At 32.2% G+C, this 21787-nt stretch overlaps 4 protein-coding genes across 9 annotated transcripts; 2 read left to right on the top strand and 2 right to left on the bottom strand.

The window, feature by feature from the left end:
• The first annotated feature begins 672 nt into the window (after positions 1-672).
• Positions 673-2556, top strand: LOC106765956 (probable polyamine transporter At1g31830). The gene has a single exon (XM_014650717.2). The coding sequence runs from the start codon at positions 996-998 to the stop codon at positions 2424-2426; it is 1431 nt and encodes a 476-aa protein (XP_014506203.2). The 5' UTR covers positions 673-995; the 3' UTR covers positions 2427-2556.
• Positions 2557-3946: 1390 nt separating this feature from the next.
• LOC106767327 (inactive protein RESTRICTED TEV MOVEMENT 2) lies at positions 3947-6035 on the top strand. The gene is made up of 2 exons (XM_014652190.2): positions 3947-4274; positions 4662-6035. Exons 1-2 carry the CDS (start codon positions 4145-4147, stop codon positions 5918-5920), a joined length of 1389 nt encoding a protein of 462 aa, XP_014507676.1. The 5' UTR covers positions 3947-4144; the 3' UTR covers positions 5921-6035.
• Positions 4232-11635, bottom strand: LOC106767801 (FAD-linked sulfhydryl oxidase ERV1). Of its 3 annotated transcripts, XM_022782892.1 has the most exons (8): positions 11303-11553; positions 10615-10826; positions 10132-10209; positions 9439-9486; positions 8838-8902; positions 7559-7636; positions 6649-6797; positions 4232-4342 (listed from the first exon to the last, which is right to left on the bottom strand). In XM_022782892.1, the coding sequence occupies exons 1-7, from the start codon at positions 11310-11312 to the stop codon at positions 6680-6682; spliced, it is 609 nt and encodes a 202-aa protein (XP_022638613.1). In that variant the 5' UTR covers positions 11313-11553; the 3' UTR covers positions 4232-4342; positions 6649-6679. The 3 variants fall into 3 exon arrangements, with proteins under 3 accessions (XP_022638613.1, XP_014508236.1, XP_014508235.1); XM_014652750.2 differs by lacking the exons at positions 4232-4342; positions 11303-11553 and adding an exon at positions 11564-11635 and having other exon boundaries at positions 6544-6797; XM_014652749.2 differs by lacking the exon at positions 4232-4342 and having other exon boundaries at positions 6544-6797.
• A 6311-nt stretch (positions 11636-17946) lies between these two features.
• Positions 17947-21728, bottom strand: LOC106769518 (protein RBL). Of its 4 annotated transcripts, none has more exons than XM_014655168.2 (6): positions 21533-21728; positions 21208-21306; positions 19938-20114; positions 19024-19805; positions 18682-18943; positions 17947-18229 (listed from the first exon to the last, which is right to left on the bottom strand). In XM_014655168.2, exons 1-6 carry the CDS (start codon positions 21549-21551, stop codon positions 18048-18050), a joined length of 1521 nt encoding a protein of 506 aa, XP_014510654.1. In that variant the 5' UTR covers positions 21552-21728; the 3' UTR covers positions 17947-18047. The 4 variants fall into 4 exon arrangements, with proteins under 4 accessions (XP_014510654.1, XP_014510652.1, XP_014510650.1 ...); XM_014655166.2 differs by lacking the exon at positions 21533-21728 and adding exons at positions 20330-20426; positions 20555-20623 and having other exon boundaries at positions 19024-20114; XM_014655164.2 differs by having other exon boundaries at positions 19024-20114.
• Between the last annotated feature and the right edge of the window lie 59 nt (positions 21729-21787).

Genomic DNA, 21787 nt, shown 5'->3' with positions numbered 1-21787 from the left:
TATCAATTATAATAATTAGTTTTAAATTGGAATAATTAGCCTTTATTAGCTAATTCTTGTATATTTACTTACCTTTTATTTGATTTAATTATTAGTGTTAAATATCAATTATTATAATTGATATTATAATAATTGATATTAAATTGATGGAGTTTATTCTCTTTTAACCTTTTCCAATTAGTTTATCAATTTGTATATTTATACTATTGCAATGATTAAATAATAAATTCATCCAAACTAATTTTTATATATGCTCATTCATATATAAGTAGATCTCTTACTTTGAAAGATACTATAAGGGATAATAAAAAAATTGAAGCATAAGAATATTTTATTAGGTTTCTCTAAAAAAAGTCTTTTGAAGAGATCACTATAAGAGAAGGATGAGAGTTGACAGATTGAGGATGATACTAATTTCATAAGAAAAGTAAGATTAATTTTTTAATGAACTTCAAAAGAAAATAAGATAAAAATAAAAATAATACTTTCTGTGTTTAATTAAGGAAGATGAAGTGGCAGACAGAAATAAAAAAGGATAAAGTAAAAGATGAACCGTGTGATGGTACAACACCAAGAATGAAAGAATGGTAGAACTTTCATTTCGTCCGTTTCTGCATGCATTGTCATGAACACAACGTTGTTTTACTTGGTACGTTTATCTAGCTTCATCTTTGGATTCCAAATTCCCCAACCACAACTACGTCATCATTACAGTTTGCACCGTCTAAGGATTTAGATTCTTTCGTCTTTTCCTCTTTCATTCTCATCTTCTGCCTCTCATTTATTGCTTGGTATCATCTCTTTTGCTCTCTCTTACTTTATCTGGTGATTTTATTTAACAATTAACATCGTACCTCTACTATGTATCAGTACAAAATGACTAACTGATTCAAGTTTTCCCTTCACTTTCCGATTTTTTGAATGGAAACTTTGCTGGTAAATTTCTCAAAGCTATTGTCTTATCTGGTTTTTTTATTTGATTTCCTTCGAAATTTATGACATCTTTGAGTTTAATGGGGTGGTTCAATGGTGGTGAGTATGCGCGTATTGAGGAGTTATCTTCCCCAAGGGAAAATCACACAAGGAAAATCTCTGTTCTTCCTCTAGTATTTCTCATATTCTATGAGGTTTCTGGGGGACCCTTTGGGGTTGAGGACACTGTGCATGCAGCAGGTCCTCTATTAGCCCTTTTGGGGTTCTTGGTTTTTGCAGTCATATGGAGTGTTCCTGAGGCTCTAATTACTGCTGAGATGGGTACAATGTTTCCTGAGAACAGTGGTTATGTGGTTTGGGTCTCTTCTGCCCTGGGTCCCTTTTGGGGTTTTCAGCAAGGTTGGATGAAATGGCTAAGTGGGGTGATTGACAATGCTCTGTACCCAGTTCTATTTCTTGACTATTTGAAATCTGGAATCCCTGCATTGGGGAGTGGGGTTCCCAGAACTATTTCAACTTGGGGCTTAACTGTGGTTCTCACTTGCTTGAACTATAGGGGTTTAACCATTGTGGGAACTGTTGCTGTTTTTTTAGGTGTTTTCTCACTCCTTCCTTTTGTGGTCATGGGTTTCTTGTCAATTCCAGACTTGAAACCTTCAAGATGGTGTGTGGCAAATCTTGATGATACTGATTGGAATTTGTATTTGAATACTTTGTTTTGGAATCTCAATTATTGGGACTCTATTAGTACTCTTGCAGGAGAAGTGGAAAATCCAAGGAGAACTCTTCCCAGGGCTCTATTTTATGCTTTGATCCTTGTAGTTCTGGGATATTTCTTCCCTCTTTTGATTGGCACTGGTGCTGTTCCCCTCAACAGGGAGTTATGGACTGATGGGTACTTCTCAGATATTGCTGAGATTGTTGGAGGAGTGTGGTTGAGGTGGTGGCTTCAGGCTGCTGCTGCAATGTCAAACATGGGAATGTTTGTTGCTGAAATGAGTAGTGACTCTTTCCAGCTTCTAGGAATGGCTGAGAGGGGCATGTTACCAGAGTTCTTTGGCAAGAGGTCTCGTTATGGAACTCCAATAATAGGAATACTGTTTTCTGCATCTGGTGTGATTTTACTCTCATGGCTGAGTTTTCAAGAGATTGTCGCTGCTGAAAATTTCTTGTACTGTTTTGGGATGATTTTGGAGTTTGTAGCATTCATATTGTTGAGGATGAAGCATCCAAACGCATCTAGACCTTACAAAATTCCTGGGGGAATAGCTGTAGCAGTTGCTATCTGCATTCCTCCGACAATTTTGATTTTTGTTGTGCTGGCTTTATCCACCAACAAAATACTGCTTATAAGCCTCATTGCCGTAGTGATAGGCCTTGTGATGCAACCTTGTCTCAAGGTTCTGGAAGAAAGGGGATGGCTTAAATTCTCAGTTAGGTATGAGCTCCAGGATCTTCACAATCAAGACAGCATTCCCTTTTTTGTAGGTTAGAGTTGTCTTGTGAAAAGAAAATTACTTAATGAACAGAATCTGAATTTGAAATGCTACATCTCAGAATTAGAATGTTGTAACAAGTATATTTATTTTTGGTTTAATGTATCAATAAGTTCTTATTTTTGTATAGAATCTCAAATAGGTCTCTTTTCTTTTTGGGCGTCTAGTCTTTATTTTTGTAAAATTGAATCAAATAGGGTCTTTCCGTCATATTGAGATGATACCCTTATGAAGGTATGCTAAGAGTGCAATTTTTTATTATGTGGTATTAAAAATGTGACTGAATTGTATTTTTTTAATTTTTGAATTAAAAAATGAAATATACAGAATATACTTATTTTTTAATTAAAATTAAAAAAATTACAATTTAGTCACATTTTCAATGTCACGTAATAAAAAACTACACGGTTAATGTATTCCTCTTAACGGCGGCGTCATCTCAATTTGACGGAAAGGTCCTACTTAATTAAATTTTAAAAAAACAAGAACTCAATTGAGACGCCGAGAAAGAAGAGGACCTATTTGAGATTCTGGACGAAAATAGGAACTTATTGACACGTTAAACCTTTATTTGCCTTCTATGTACCTATTTTTCTTAATATAATGCAAAGTGTTTTGAGTGGAAGTTGTTCTGTTTCCATATCTCTCACATTCATAGAGAAAGCATGTTGTGGCCTCCTAATTCTTGCTTTTGTAGTTCTTGCTTTACCTAAACTAAACATAAAGACTTTGGATTGGAGCTTATAAATGAAATGTTGTAATTATAAATTTAAAAACTAAGAAAAAATTTCAATATTTTAAAAATAAAATATTGAATCTATATTAAATTTGACGAACAAAAAATATAAATATTTTTAAATGTGAAAATTTTATTTAATTGTATTATTTACTTGTTTAAGTAACTTTTTATTTTATTTCGGCAGTTAAAATTAAACAACTATAGCGATGAAAACATGACGAGGACAACAAAGACAACTAAAATTGAAAAAGAGGAGATCGAGGAAGAAAAAAAAAGAAAAGGTAGAAGAAAATGATAAAAAAAAATAAAACTTAATTCTAATATTTATCAACTAGTAAAATCCATGGATAATTATAAATGGTTTTAGTAGAAATTATAAACAGATTTACCAATCCATTAATTTATCAACTAACAAATTTTAGATTATTAATAATTTGTCGATAAAATTGAATTATTAACAAATATTACTCTTTGACATATTAAAATAATTAATAATTTGTCGATAAAACTTTAAAATAATTAATGTTTTATATAATGTTGTTATTATATAATGTGATTAAAAAAATTTGACTTGGTTATTTATCTATATGTGTACGTGATTGACACCAAAAACTAAAGACAATCATGAAAACCTATTGAAAAGAAAAAAGTAAAATGAAATGAAAATATAGGATAAGTAAAGAAAGAAAATGTATTTGACATTAGAATGATTGGTGAATAATGTTGCATGGTAAAGTAAAGTGTGAGGGGAAAACAAAGAACAATTACATAAAGAAGTTATACCTTTTATATTATTCAAGTTCAGCAAAGCCGAAGGCAATACCCAACCCATTTACGTCAACAAACCAAACACATGCATGCATACAAACAAGGAATTGTTTCTTTCACAAGAAAACACCCACATTGTATATAAACATAGATATACAACGAAAATTTAAACAAAAACATATCCCACTCAAAGCATTTTGTGACAGCTATGGCTTCCAGGCAGAGAACAACATCTTTTCGTCCACAACTTTCTGTTCGACGCGTCTACGAGACTTTGCAGCCCCAATCAGAGACTAAAGAACTCCCAGAAGCTTATCTTCTACGTGTTTATCTTCCTGGTCTGCTCATTTACTTTTCTCTTAATCCATGCTTTTCTTTCAACTATATAGAGATTCAGTTTACTCTTCTGCATGTAGATTTACTTAATAATCAGGAATGTTTTAAAATGATATATCATAATCGATAACACAGTTGCCTTCTTTTTTATTTTTCTGTTATAATTCTTTAGTCACTTCTGAATTTTCATATAATTCCTAGGAATTTTCATCTCTATTTTAAATTTGTAACGTTGATAATCACAAATGTTCAATTAATACGATACAGTTCACGTTTAATAGTTTCAGAATAGTCATTTAAATAAACTTTACCTCGAGTTTAGTTTAGTTTTTCAGTTTGTTTTCTTCTGTCTTGAGTGTAACTATTTTTTTCACCTAATTACTTGACAGGTTTTCCAAGGGAAAGTGTAAAGATAACTTATGTGGCCCCTTCACGAACGGTGAGGATATCTGGAGAAAGACAAGTTCGAGGGACAATATGGCACCGAATTGACCAATCATATCCCATTCCTGATTATTGTGATGCAGAGGCACTTCAGGGTAAGTATGAAGCTCCTGTTCTCATCCTTACGATACCAAAGAAGTCCACGACCGCATCACAAGCTGCACCTAAACAACAAGAAGTCGGAACATCCCAAGACAAAGGTGCAGTGGCTGATGAAAAAATGCAGGATGCTACTCCACCACAACCTACCACTACAACTAAAGTGGAAGAAGAACCAGTTGAAGCACAAAAAAGGGAAGACGCACCGTCTCAAACCCCTTCAGAACCAATTAGGGACCAAAAGGGTCAAGTTGAAGCTGTAGAAAGAGTCGGTTCCATTGCTGAGCCTCGAATGAGTGAAAAGGAGTTGGAACAAAAGCCAGCATCACCAAGGTCAGCCACAATGCAAAGAGATGAAGAGCCACAAAAGGGTGAAGAGGAGGATGAGCCAAAATCAACACCAGCTGTGACAACCAAAATAGAAACAGATAAAAAGCCTGAAAAGGGTCAAGAGGAATTTGGACCAAGACCAACAACAACAACGCTAACCAAAGTCAAAACAGCTGAAAGGTACCAGCAGGGTCAAGAGGAATTTGTACCAAGAGCAACACCAGCAATGCTAACCAAAGTAAAAACAGCTGAAAAAAGTCAAAAGGGTCAGGAGGAAATTGAACCTAAATCAACACCAACAATGGAACAGAAAATCAAAAGAGATGAGCAACCTCCAAAGGGTCAAGAGGAAGGTGAGCCAAGACCTGCAATAACAAATATTTCCAGAAAGCCTACAGTTAAAGAGCAATTGGAGGAAAAGAGGATAGAAGAAACAAGTGGTGATGCTGCTAAGAAGGAAAGGAACTCAAAGAATGAAGCTAAAGAGGAAGCTTATGAGTCAAGACACGAGAAAGATAAGGAGCAAGCTGATTTTAAAGAGAAAGAAAAATTTGTCGCCAAGGAAGCAGAAATTCGTGCTCCAAAAGTTCAGAAGAAAAAGGAGAAAAAAGGGAAGAGTGAAGAGAATGCAGTGGAAAGAGTTGGAGGTGTCTCCCATGTTTTTTCAAAAGTAGCATTGAATGAGGAAGAGAAGAAAATAGCAACAAATATTGGTGCTGCAGTTCTGGTCATTGCTGCCTTGGGATATTATTTATCTTACAGGTTTACCTCTTGAGTTGAACATAAAACATGTTCTAATCGATGTATGCTTTCTCACACATGTACATGAATAATAAACTATAACAAAAATCATCTGAATAAAGAGCGAATGCAATCTATGATTCTTCGTATCTCATGTTCAAAACCAAGTGTTAACTATAATCGTATAAAATTTTATATAAATGAATTTAAACTATATACATAATATCGAAGAAGAAAAGGAGGGGACCACAGCCAACGTGTTTGTTGTTTCTTTTACAGTCTTTGAAGAACACTTTCACACTTATATAACCCTCCACGGGTAAAATTTTGTCCTGTGACAATCTTCTTCAAGTTCCACCACTACATTCGAATACAACTAATAATAAAAAAGAAATTATAAAATACAAGTGTCATAATCCGTGTTTGGCAATGTCAACTCATTAGTATGACTTGTATTTGATATACAATCCTCCAAAATTATTGTTGTAACAAACGCTTTATGTAGAACAAGATTCAAATGTTAACATTGATGATTAACGGATTAGAGTTAATGGAAGATTTTAGAAGTTTTAATGTTAGCGTAATGATATCATCTAATCACATTAGTTAATAACATGTTAGTATAAAAAATTTCAAATTCTTTCTCATAAATTTCTAGAATTTAATTCTTTTAGAATTTCTTATCTAAACGTCGTATTTTACCATAAAATATTTAAATATTGTTGACAAATATGCTCTCAAAAGGCCAAATTAAGTACATACCGTATAAAAGTTATCATTTTTAAATAGATTCCTATAATATCTTCCCAAAAAAGGATGTACTTCCAATAATTTCACAGGCTTTCTGTTCGCATTCTAGTTTGCCCCACCTTGCATCAACTCGTTCACAGGGGAATACTGGTTTGCCAAGGCTGTCAAAAAGAACACAAAGTGTCATGCAAATAAAAAATATTGGCATTTACTCTTGATAGTCCTGTTTCCATGAATTTCATCACAAGACACTTAAAACTTAATTTTAATTTATGTATAAATTAATTTATATGAGAAGCGTATTTCATTCAACTTCTTCAAAAGCTAATTTAACTTACACATAAACCAATTTTAACTTNTACGAAGTTTATGTCAATTTATCTTCTTATTTTCTTTCCTATATATGTCTACAGAAAAGTCTATCCAATCATGACCTTAGCTTTGCTATAGTCAAAACACAACCTTTTTAGGCTTAATGAATGGACAATGCACAAATCTATTTTTACCAAGTCAAAATTGAATTCTACTTCCAAGGTGCAGCAAGGATGAAACAACTTCAGCAAGATATGAAAATGAAGTCAAAATTTTGACTAAGCTATTAGTTTTCTAAGCTACACATAAAAGGATTCTTTCTTTTCAGGTATCAACATAGCAAGGTCTTCTTAATTAAATAGCAAACTGTACCACATAAATTTTAAAGAATAAATATTTAGATAATTTCTTAACTCTAGACTTCCAACTTTTAAAGCCCATTTGCCAACACGGCAGAAAATTAGACCAAAGTTTTAACAGGACATACCCATTAACATACTAATAGAGGCATACACTGACAAAATCTATAAGAAAAAGATGGTTTGAACCATTTGTTAAATGATACGGTGGCAATAATTACATCTTATAAACCATAACGAGCAGAACTCACCTTCTATTAACAACATTGTGAACATGACACAACCACTGAGAAAATTCAGCATGTGACCCAGTCTGTACAGGATTTGCTCTGCCAAACATGTGAATAAGCACTTAATGAAAAGGTTAACTAAAATAGAACTTTTGGAATCATGCTGATGCAATTAAGCAACATGTGAAAATTCGAGCAGATCAAATAATTCATTAACATGAATCTTTCATACGGGATATAAAGATGCATAAGAGCTTAGTTGGAGTATTGGAGATGATTAAGGGCAAAGCATAGTAGTAGAAAAGTTTGACCTTTATGTTGTCAGGTCAAATCAAAGTCACAGATGGTAGTATAGTTAAAAAAAAAATTGATAGATTCTTGGGTTAAAACAGATCAAGAACTATCGAACACAGTGCAAAGAATACCAGTAAAACCAGAAAGAAGAAAAACAATCGTATATTTCTTCAGTATATTATTTACAAACGTACTAGCCTCCAAGTAGGAAATAATTCCCTCCTCCACAGGACATGAAAGGTCTTGTCTATACAATTGAAAGATTCAAGATAGCTAACCCCTTCCCTAGTCATTGCACCCCCTTATATAGTGTGCCCTGACCCTTACAACTAATAACTACTCTCTCTAACAGAAAACAGATGCATCCCCCCTTACGACAGTATTAACTAACAGTTTATATTCTCTTTCTCCTCCTGTAGACTCTTAGGGTCCTATCAAAATGACTCAACAGTAATGCAAATAGAGACAACATGTGCAAATTTCAGATGAATGAGTATTAGGGGTTGTCCTTTTGCAGTAAATACGGCATGGATTTGGATATGCTAAATGAAAGTAATCTTATATACTTAGTATTGCTGCAAAAGGATCTTGTTATAAAACACAAAATGTAATGACTAAATAACTCTTTTGGAATAAAAAAAAAAGAAAATAGAAACGTAAGGATGAAATAGGAATTACTTTATGGGCTTTGTAGTTCAGTTTAAAAGGTAAAACACAGACAGAAGTCTGCATTCATCATTGAGAGGAAAAAATGGCATTATACTTAAGAAAACCCTTGACTAAATGCCGAGGGTCAAACTCTGGAAGATTATTTGACATCCATCCATCATGAATTTACAATTTTAACTAAACTCACAACTTTGTCCATCGGTATACAATAAAAGGAAGTTATAAAAGTACAAGGAAATAAAAATTAAATGAATTAAAGGGGGAGGAAGAAAAATTAAAATAAACAATTATAATCACTTGTGATTAATTGTAGGATAAAGAGTGAGGATTGATATACCTAAGAATTTCTTTAAAATGATCTGCACATTCCCTGCATGGATACATTCGAGATAAGATTTGTACCTGTGTAATAATTACATCCTGTTACAAGATTTTACAGTCTAATAGCATAACTAAATTTCCCTACTACCATACAAATGGAAATTTTGACAAAATACATTGTTTGCCTTAAGGTCAATCCCTCGTTATTATCCGTGTTGCATCAAAAGTTTAGACCAAGACTCCAAGTTACTTTAGTGATAGGGAAAAAACACACAAACATTCCTCCCACACACTTATTGTCAGGATAATATACTATCATATTGACATAATAAATCAGACACTATGGTTTTTGTAACACAATACCACAAGATAAATTTGATGCAAAGTTTTCATATAAAAATTACAACAAAAGGAATTAACACCACTCGCTACCCAAAACCTTAAGACAATGAGTTAATGGATCTTTACCTTTATATGCTGTTTCACTTTCTTATTTTTATCCAATATGGGACTTGGATTCACACTTGGATTCTCAACAAACATATAATGTCCTAACTACTAACTTCTGGATGAAATTTTACATTTATATCTGCAAACAAAGGAAGCAAGGAAAATACCAATTCTTTTACATCCTTCTTTTGCTGTCTTGTAGGTTTATCTGGATACTGAAAAGATAACAAGGTCGAAAACATCAAAGTTATTCATTTTGTTGTTTCAGTTAGGTTGATAAGACAACAAAACTAAACCTGCGTACCACATGAATAAGAAAATATTGATTATCTTTTTCTTTTTTGACATCCTCGGATACAAAAAAATGTGAAACCATGAAACCTAATGTTGTGCTGTGTGATTCAACTTGGTTATGAAACCGTTAACAGAAAACACTGAATTTGTTTGTAGATGAAAGTAACAGCATTTGAAGAAGTTCAGAAGTTCAAAAGTAGCAACACCGATGAAACAGACTTTCAGAGTGCATAGAAACAAAAGGTTGAAGATAACCAAGTTGAAATTTTAGAATGACAAGCCGAACACCATGATAATGAGAGAAATGGAACCTAGTAAAACTTTTAAATGGAGAATATTAACCATGTGAAACTCTGCTAAAATAGCATCCCATATGTAAAGCAATAAAAAATAGGAGAAAATGGTCTGCACTAACTGGTACATATGTCTCCTCGCATAAAATAATTCAATACCTATTATGCAACAGGGAACAACAATTTGGGGCATAGTACATGCAATATTTAGATAATTAAAAGAAATGGAGGGATTAATATTAATAGTATCAGTACAAATTGCAGTGACAAAACCTGAGCTGCTAGAGTGTGAAGTAAAGTCCAAGTAGCCCTTCCAAGCTCTTCTTTAGGCACTTGGGTTGTAGACTTTACCTATAGGAACAAATTGATTATTAAAAGTAAAGCAATTCACAAAATTTCATATGCATAAAGATGCCTGCAACATACGAAACCTTGATGAATATAGCATTCGACTCAATCAACGATCTAACAAGGCTACAAATAATTACCATGTTTACATATATATACCAACAACATAGTAATTCTCCCCACCCAACCAAAAAGAATATATTTTTAGGGAAAAAAATGGGTGTTTCTTGAAAGCTTCAATTATAAACTTTATCGTAGTAAATCAAAGCATGAATTAAATAAAACATTTTAAAAGAGAAAGTAAAAGGTATTGAAATTCAATTAGAACATAGAGACAACAGCATATTCAATTCAAAAAACCACAAAGAGCCAATAACAAAACCACAGTCACATTGATGATATCGATACCTTGACAGCAGTATCACCAAGTTGTAAAGATGATGTAGTTTTTGCTAGTGGAGCTTTAGTGGAGGAAGAGACAGACAAGGGAAAGCCACTACCAGGGAGCCCTGATGACTGAAGATGAGGACCTACGAAATTAGAGAGATGATGTTGAACAAAATTTGAGACTTGCTCAAAGTTTTGAAACAGGACCTGCAGTGGATTCGCAGGCATATTACCTGAAATAAGAGCAGGAGACAGCATAAGAGAGAAAAAGACAACAATCACACTCAGCAAAGCTCAACATAAAAATTAAACTAAACCACATACATATACATTCATTAGGGGTGGCAAAGACTTGAAAATCACATAGAACTAACAGCAGCGCATATAACTATAAGCTACAAGACTTGAAAACTAATCATCACATATAAAGAACTGTAGTTTGCATTTTCTCAAACATATTGGGTGCATTGAATTAAATTACCACCCAAATCAGACTAAAGTATTGATTCACAACGACGGACATCTTATACCATTCACAATTCCACACTCAATCTACTCAGAATTTGAATTGCATGCAAAGGGTCAACAAATCTCGGGTTAAAGGAGACTCTTTTCTTCCCAACAACACTCCATAAAATTCAACCAAGTAGTTAACATTACCCATGCATTATACACACAAAAGACAAAGATAACTGCATCATTCTCTTACTCAATTGCATAAGATGAAATCTGTAGCAGAATATATCACGGCTTCCATGTATAATAGCAAAGTAACACTATGAAACTGGCGACAAGTTTTATCAAACGAATGACGAGCAAGCAAGCGTGAGAAAGCGCAATGGATAATCATGACAAGGCTTAATGTTACAGTATCATCCAAATGGTTAAATCAGATATACAAATCAAAACTTCATCATCACTGATTGCCACTGAATACAAATGAATGAAAGAAAGAAAGAAAATGAGTTACCGCCACAGAATACTCTCTCAAGAATGTAATTCAAGTCTTCTTGGGTTATGACAGCTCACAAGAATGGGTTTCATTTACTCTTACATGTAAAAGGTAAATACTTAATTCATAAAAATACCTAAATTAATTTATTTTAGTAATAATTTAATTAATTTAAATTTTATTTTAAAAATATTTATAGATTAAATATTTTAAATAATATTTATATTGACTATCAATAGTCATAATTTATATAATTTCTCCACACCTCATAAAATAGAATATTTTCAATTAAATTCCTATTAAATTATTTTAGTATATTTAAATACTCAAAAAAATTTATATTTATCGAGAAAATCGATGTAATTAAATTTTTCGTTAAATGAAGGATGTTATTATTAGTTTATCCTGTCATGATTGTCTTTATATGTTACAAAATATAAATTTGTGATTAATATAATATGATATTCAATTAAATATTGATAAGTTGTTTTTATTGCTTTAATTAAAAATATATTGATTAATCATATTGTTGATTTTCATGTCAGTGCTCACAATGATCAAGATTATGTCATCATTATCACCAAAAAATTACTGGTTGTGATATCATTTTATATTAATTAAAAATATTCACATCTTTTGACATATATATTATGTGTCATCTAATAAATTAAAAAAATAAATTACATAAACTCAATTAAAAAAATATAAACATTATAAGCATTAAATATAAATATTAAATAGATAAAAAATAGTAAAGACATGCAAAAAATATAAAGGACTTAAAACTTAAACTTAAAAAATATTGGAGCTGTTAAAACGAGTAAGCCAGCTCGACACAGTCTGGCCCATCACGAGTTGGTCATTTCGTGAATCAACTCAATCCGACTCGTTTATTAGCGAACTAGAAAAATTCGAACCCGGTTTGGATAAACGGGTTAGCTCACTAGTCCACTTAATTACAATTTTTTCTTAAATAAAAAAAGTTACAAACTTTCTATAATTCAAACCTAAACAAATTTCACTCCCAAATTTCACTTCCAACATGGATATTTAATTAATTTTGAAAATAAAGAACTTAAATAATTTTTTCAAGCAAAAAATTATAATAAATATTATTTTTATAAAATTAAAATTAAATTTTAATAAAATAAATTTAGGTAGGTGAGTTGGTAGGCCAACCCGGTCCACCACAGGTTCAACCCGCATGAACCGGATTTAAATGAGCCAGGTTGAAATCTGACCCACATAAAAAAAATACAATTTTTTCAAATCCAGCCCGGCTCAAACCCGTGGTGGGCCGGGTTGGCCCGCGGATTGTGACCTATTTTGACAGTTCTAAAAAATATAAATATTTCATTAATATATTTCATAATAAATTAAACATATATATAAAAAAATAACATTTAAAAGTGGTCTTATTTTTATATTTTATAAAAAAAAAAATTATTTATTTCTCAATCATCAAAACTTACTCTCTCCATTTGTCTTTATCCTAATTTTAGTTGAGATTTTCGAACACCTTGAAACTTTTTCTGAATCATTTGACTTGTGTATACATTTGATGGGTTCTTTCTAATAACTTTTGTCTTCTAAACTATCATTTTCATCTTTATTTCAAAATTAAGTTTTATTCATTTCTAATCAAAATTATTATTAAAAACAATTCTATATAACAATAAAAATTATTTATCATAATTACAAAAGATAAACCATCTATATTTATTAATAAGTAGGATTAATTGGTGTAATCATGCTATATGTGACATCTCAATTATATTAAAGCATAATATAATATAGAAGTTTACAATTATAATATAGGAAAGCAGTTGGAAGTAGAATGACAATTAAATATAATATTACAATCATCCAAATATAACTCAAGAGTTTGAATTTCAAGTAAAAGAGATCTAAACCTAAAACTTAGACATAAAGAGTACAACAAAATGGTACAAAAGATAAGAGTATTCCAAAATGACATCAGGTAAAAGGAAGAAATCCTAGGGAGGACTAAGTCGTAACATCAGTGTCCTCCAACTCTTGCTCCAATGGAACCTCCTCAACGACATTTACTCTTATCTAAGTGGATGATCATCGCAAGAGAAAGCATACCCAAGCAACATACAACACAAAAGTAAAGGTGAGCTAGATAAACAAACCACATACATATAGTACAGTCAATCAATGTCATCATGCTTAATTACATATAAAACGAACAAGCAAGACATACCATTCAAAACATGCATCAAATACTCAACACGACTCATCCGGATTTTGTATAACTGTCTAGCTATTGGTCGTCTCTGCACTTGCATAGTTCAGTTGGCCCATCCCCAACACTATGCAAGGTAAAATCCTCCAATTTGTCTATGTCTAAATTCTAAGACTATAGACGAAGACTTCCCTCTACTCTCACCACTCACATTGTTCTTCTCTATTTGAGTATGAACAATGCTTTAGGTGTAGGGATAGACATACCATTTCAAAGCTCCTAACATTATACAGACAACAACATTATCTCTACAATCTTTCTCAATCATCTCTCCCTGGAATGTTCAGTTCATCTTTAATCCCGTCATTCAATTCAAGTATATAAACATACATTCACCAAAACAATCAAACAACATCAAACATCATATAAGCTAAACCATTTTTTTTAGACCTGCCCCCAAAATATATTTTCAAAATAAAAAACCAACCCAAAATATTATATATATATATATATATATATATATATATATATAATTTATAAAGTTACGTCACATTCTATTATATATATAAATCTATACTATATAATATATGAAGTTACAAAATAATTCTATAAAAGATAATTTTAATTCTAAAGGTTATGAAACAGCTGAACAAAAAAACAATACCCCATTCTTATTTCAATATCAAGTTTTTAATATTAAAAGTAATCCTTGCACATATTTTCTATTAACCAAAATTTTTAACTTTTTAATTCCATTTAATAATATTATATATATTACTCTTATAAGTGTTCACAAATATATATATATATATATATATAGGGTTTGTTAACTTGCGTATGCCTGTTTTTCAGTTGGTACATTTTAGCAATGTGTACCGGGTTTCAGTAGACAAAAATATCCTTATATCATGAATTCTAAGTTTTAAGGTTAAGGGTATTTTAATAATTTTCATTCTCAAAATTAAAAAAAAAAAAAAAAACCCTCAAACCCTTACTCGCCTCTCTCATTTCTCTCAACCCTTTTTCTTTCATCTCTTTCCCTCCAACCTTTTCTCTGTCATCCCCAATTGAAAAAAAAAAAATCAGAAACACTTGCCTTATTTTAATAATTTTCATTCTCAAAACTAAAAAAAAAAAAACCCTCAAATCCTTACTCACCTCCTTCATTCCTCTCAATCATTTCTCCTTCATCTCTTTTGCTCAAACATTTTCTCATTTTCTCTCAATCCTTTCATCTTCATCACTTTCACTCAAACATTTTCTCTGTCATCTCTGACTAGCCCCAACTAAAGAAACACTCATTATTAAATAAAATGGTTAGAGAAAAAAAATACTTACATAAATAAAAAAAATTGAAGCACCTAATTTTTTCTTTATATAATTTTAAATAAAATTTCAATATTTAGAATTTTTATTATTTGATTTTATCGTTGAGAATTTTATTGTATTTGTTTTTTCTTTAGTAAAGAAAAACAAGTTAATGAATTTCTACAAAAGAAAAAAATAAATGACCACGGAGCAATGTTACGTAGTAGTCTCAAAATGTAAAGGAATGATGCTCATAAGTCTTGGTGCAAGTTGTGCCCGTAAGCTGTAATATATATAATGAAGATAATGAAATTAAAGTGATTTTGAATGAACTTTTTTCAGAAGGTGAATATGTCAATGACTCAACTCTTTACAAAAGTAAATCGTTTAATGATTAGTGTTTTCTTAGTTGAGGTTAGTGCAGAGATGACAGAGAAAATGTTTGAGTGAGAGAGATGAAGGAAAAAAGGGTTGAGAGGAATGAAGGAGGTGAGTAAGGGTTTGAGGTTTCTTTTTTTAGTTTTGAGAATGAAAATTATTAAAATAAGGCAAGTGTTTCTGATTTTTTTTTCAATTGGGGCTAGAGTAAGATGATAGAGAAAAGGTTGGAGTGAAAGAGATGAAAGAGAGAGGGTTGAGAGGAATGAGAGAGGTGGATAAGGGTTTGTGGGGTTTCTTTTCTTTATTTTTTTAACTTTGAGAATGAAAATTATTAAAATATTCTTAATCTTAAAACATAGAATTTATGATATATAAAGATATTTTTGTCTATTGAAATCTGGTACACATTGCTAAAATGTACCAATTAAAAAACAGGCGTACACAAGTTAACAAACCCCTATATATATATATATATATATATATATATATATATATATATATATATATATATATATATATATATAACAAATGCAATAAACATTTCTAAACACCTATGAATACCATTACGTCTTTAACACACTGCCAATTTTATTTCCATTAAACATAATACTGTAACTTTAAACTTATTTCTTAACCCAATCTTTCTTATAATACCTAAACCTCTAAATTGATAAAACCAATTCTATCCTATACACTTATTTAAGTACGATTATTGATTTCATACATTCCAAACTCCTACTGCCATTCCAATTCAGAATAACAAAACACCACGATGCATACACAATTTTTCAACACATTCTTAAGTCTACTATAATTACCAACTTTCAAAGATAACCCATTATATATCCGTATCCATCAACAATTATCATATTCTTCTTTCCATTTAAGAGGAACTATACATATAAAATATTACCATATTACACTAATCCCATAAACAGTTACAAAACAGGAGATCCATGTATTATTATATTTTACTACTATTCAAACAGAAAATAGAGGAGAACTATCATCTTCTCATACCGTATAACAGTCCAAACATCAAATTACCTATTTCTCACCCCAATTTGTATATTCCGTAAACACAAAAGCACATGCCAATATGTATACAGTATTCTAGAATCTAGTATATCATAATATACTCAATTACCCAAAACGATTCAACATCAATTCAACAATTATTTCGTACTCAAATCATCAATACCCATATGACTAGAAAGGAATAGCGAGAAACATACCATTCATCACACACACAATTAAACATACTAAATAGCTCCCCATACCTTGAAACTTCTTTGCTCAACTCAAAGACCCGCAGCTACAGTACCCCACATGCGAATAATCGAGACAACACCCTATAACCCGCAATGCGGTGATCAAGAACAACGCTTAGAGCTAGAATTGGACAGGGATTGGAGAAAAAAAATAAAAGACACATGTAACCAGCAGATTGCATGGTCTAGGGTTCCAAAATAGCGAAGAACAGTGAATAGCAACTACAACTAGGAATCCTGAAATCGATCGGTGTCAATTGAAGCTCTCGGCGTCAGGATTGTTTAGGCGTCTACGAATCAAAATTCTAACAGTTGAAAGAAAAGGTAGAGAGAAGGCAAAGGAAAAATGGAGAGTGTGAGGTATAGAGAGAGAAATGTTCTTGAGAGAATGACTTCTGCTTTTTAGAAAGTCCAACAACAAAATTAAAACTGGTTCTTTTTAGTTAAATGGTCCCTCTCTTTTATTTTAATTCAATTTTTGCCCCCAACTTCTTTTAATATTTATACATATTATATATATATATATATATATATATATATATATATATATATATATATATATATATTCTTAGGTTCTTACACTATAATTGTATTTTTAATATACACATTTTATTATCAATTTTGCCGTTATTCATATTATAAATCATTTTATTATTTTATTCTTTAAGTTTTATAGTTATTTTTTTTTTAAATATAATGAAATTATTAAAATAATTTATTTTATATCTTATTTTCTAAAATAATTATGATAAAAATGATTCTTTTTGTCATTATAATAAAAAATAAAGAATGGATATACATGCTCCATATACACATGTTTTTACTAGTTAATTTTAATTATGATAAAATATATATTTAAAAAATATTTATTACGAATTTTAATTAAAAAAATCAGTCTTGACAAATTACATGAAATAAAGAACAATACTAACTTACACATGATCATTTTAGTTTTTATCTACTAATAAACTCATAAATTGGCTAACTTACCATTCTTTTAAAAATAATAAGAAAGAAAAAGAAAAGTTTTATATCTACTCTTGCCATTTACCAAGGAACAATGGCTAAATCATGAAGAACTTGAGAAAGGCTCAGTTCATTAGGATTCAAAATGCTGCTTTTATAAGGTTTTTAATTCAACCTTCAGATGCATCTAATCCAACGGAAAATATCAAGTTTCAGTTGTCTCCATACCATATCTACACTTCTATCTCTCTCTAGATGTTCAGCAGTAACAACAACAGGTGTCCAGGCATAATTTTTCATATAAAAAGTAAAAGACAAGAAATTATAGTAAAATATGCTTTTACAGGCATGAATTTGCAATAGCCTATTATTCATCAGAAAACTCATCACCATAAAAACCATTACTACCATCCTCATCAACTACAGGTTTAGTTTTGAATTTTGATGCTTTGCTAGATTTTGAGGGTTTCTTTAATTTTTCAGCCTGCAACTCCAACACCTTCTCTGAAGGTTTCCGCTTTCTTTTAGCTCGTGTTCCCCAAGCATCATCTGCAAAGCAATTTTAAAGACTATGTAACAATTGCACACACAACATAACCTTTAGTAACAGACAATCAGAGTCTACGTAAATGTTTGAACTAAAAGTTCGCACACTTAAGGTTGAATTATCTTCACATTGCAAAAGTAACTATCATTTTAGTCCATTTCAAACTAACTTGCAATGCAAATTTGAGACAACTTGGTCTAAAATGCAATTGAAAACCAAACAATTTTTTTATGTACATTGAAAACCAATTATGCCCTACGTATAGTGGACAGGTGAAATTCAGTAAATTTGCTTGAAACACAAGGAAGAAACCAAAACTAAAAGGTTCCTAGCAATAATTTTGCTACACGAGTTACATATTCGGGGTTCAATAGTTCACTTCTTTTGAAAAACAAGATTTCTTAAGAATCCAAATACTTAGCTTCTGGCGTATAGTGTAAAGGCTTGACATTACCTTCAAGTGGACTTAAGTTATGATTCGTGGTATGTTCATTTGGTCCAGCCTCTTCCGAAAGTGGGGATCCTGAGTTATTGCTGTCCACCAACTTGGAAGAACTTTCTATGAACTTGTCCATTTGTTCAGGCACATCACAAGTGGGAGTTGCTGGCAGGAAACATAACTCTTCTTCAGACATATCAGAGTCACTGAAACCAGGATCTTTCTCCACGGTTACAATGTCAACTTCGTCATCTTCATTGACATCCGATTCTTTTAACTGAAAGAATGTGAACTTAAGACTAAAACTTAACAGGGAAATAAAAAGAAGACCATCATGACTATCTAACACTACCTTACCTTCCCAGTCTCAGGAATCAAATCAAATTCATCTTCTCGCTCCACATACTCCTCATTTTCCTCAAGCTCCTTAAAATCGGGAGCAAAGGCACTCCAGTTCTCTGTGTAATCTTTAGCCCAGATATAAACTATGCCATTCAAAGAAACAGATACAACAATAGGACGTACAGGATGCCATGCTAAATCAATAATGGCTTCCTTAGGTCCTTCAAGGATTTTGACTAGACGCCCAACTCTATCCCATATGTAAATCTTGTGCTCTCCTTTACTGGCAGAACCACCAACAACCCATTCACCATCCCCACTGAAGCAAGGTGCTTTCCAGTGAACCTTCGTGATTAAATCTTGAAGCTCCCGGAACAAAGTTAAGCATTTTGACCCTACAGCCTTCAACTTCTCAACACCTTCTAGATCATTGAGGTTCTCATTCAGATCATCAAGTGCTCTAACTTCATCTTTCAGAGGTAGAAGATTTTCATAAATCCTGATTATTCGATCATTTGAGTTTGTTAAAAGATATTTTCCATTCCTGCTGAATACAATGTTCTTCACTACCGAACCACCAGGAATAGGAACCATGGCACGCACCTCATTATCTATATGGTTAATTATAAGAATTTCCCCCTTTGAGTTTCCCACATAAACCAGGTTTCCATTCTTACTAAAACACGCAGCAGTTGGTGAGAAGGAGGTAATTCCATCAGCACACTTATTACGTGAGGCAGGCGTTGCTCCATTATTAGATACCTCCAAGACAGAAACCTTAAGAGAAGTTGTATTTCCTGTGTTCAAGTCAACAATCATAGGAGCACATGAGAGAGGGCATGCCAGGCAAAGAGATGGTTTAGAGGAACCCGGATAAAGACGAGCATGCAGAGGCGTTTGTTGTAAAACTATTCTTGTTATTCTCTTACCACTCATAACATCCCACAGTAAAAGTGACTTGTCAGCAGCAGATATAAGAATCCGGTTACCACACTTTGACCAACAGACACTGGTTATTGGAGATGAACAATCATTATCTCGGAGCTCTTTAGCAATGCCCCGCGTTTCAAAATCCCAGATAACACAACTTCCGTCATTGCACCCAACTGATTTAATTAGTAAAAGCAAGAGTAAGAAAGTTGATAATGTATAACAGCTCCAATTAATAATTCATAAAACTAATCTTTTTTATTAAATTTATATACAAAACATTCAAAATAAAAATAGACATGCTATGAGTTTATGCATCAAAACAAGAAACTACTGCATAGATCCGAAAGTGATACTCAGTATGAATGTGGCGATGATCTTATTGTGCAACCTTCCATGGTTCCACTAGAGCCCATTGGGGGCCAATACCGCTGAGACAATCTCCCCACGCACTCAGCATAACTATACAGATTAGTCCCTACAACATTCTGCATGCCCACAGACCAAAATTCTTCAAATAATTAGCACTACCAAAAACAATATATCTTCCTTCCTAGACCATAATGACCGGAGTCATATAATAACTGCCAACATAATCCATAAATCATCAACTCACACAAGGCATATCTTCAAGTTTACAACAACTCCATCCTGAACCTCTTCTGCCTTGTTGTCAAAGGATTGACTGTTTGCACAAGGTAACTTTGCATTATCTATGTTTTCCATCAACCAACAAGGCCAGACATTTGGCTTTACACAGGATAAGTTTCAATAACAAATATGCAAGCCATTTTAGTACATTCACAAGGACTAATTCAACTCATGTGATTATATGACTCAATATACGGTTTCAATGAAAAAAAAACGACTATTCCCCCCACTCAACCAAATCCCCCCATTCAACACATACACATATACAATACTCAAGACATTCTAAAAACCATAAACAAACCAAACCACGTCATCCATATCATACCACGTTGTTCCAGTACACGAGCGACTATAAATTGGTAAAGCAATCATAATTCATCTCACAAAGAATCATCATTTGCCAGAAAGATCAGCAAAGCAAAACGGACAGACCTAGGTTGAATTTAATTGAGTTTTCTTTTTCCAATTTTTCAAAATTATTGTATCAAAAAGATTTCAAAAACTGTTTTTCTGGTGGGTGAAGAATATGTCTCAGGACAAAGAATGATAACACAAAATTGAAAGCAAAATTATTAAAATAGCTGAAAAAACTGTAAAAAGGGAGAGTGAGAGAATTACCGGCAAGAAGTGTACCACGACGATTGAAAGCAATACATTTCATACAGCCATGTTCCAAATACTCCTCTATCACTTCAGGAAAATCTCCCTGCAAGGGGTCTTCAATATTGCACAAAATAACAACAATGTCAGTTGGTACCCATTAATGGAAGTAAAAGTAACTTCTTTTTTGTTATTTTAGTGAGTACGCCGTTTAAACTCGTCAAAGGTTAACTAATTGAGTGTTACGGACATAAACAAAAACAAAGGTTTAAAAAGATTATGTTGGGTAGCTGAAACAAAGGAAAGGGGCCTAAGAGAAAGAAATTGGAAGAAGAAAACAAACCAATGATTTGTGCGTTCATCGTTGCGAGAAGCTTCCAGTGCAGATTCAGAGAGAGAGAGAGGATGAAGTTAACTGACAAAGGGGAAACAGAAGGAAGACCAAGAATAGCGAAAGACGAAAGAAGTAACACAGGCAACGGTAGTGTCGGGTACCGTCCTGCTATCTTCTATCCGTCCCTCTAAAAACAAACATCTTTTTATTTGTTGAAAAAATATTTGCATATATATATATATATATATATATATATATATATAT

Source organism: Vigna radiata, chromosome 7 (assembly GCF_000741045.1).
Source record: "Vigna radiata var. radiata cultivar VC1973A chromosome 7, Vradiata_ver6, whole genome shotgun sequence".
Classification (NCBI taxonomy): domain Eukaryota; kingdom Viridiplantae; phylum Streptophyta; class Magnoliopsida; order Fabales; family Fabaceae; genus Vigna; species Vigna radiata.
This window is presented reverse-complemented; position numbering and strand designations above follow the sequence as displayed.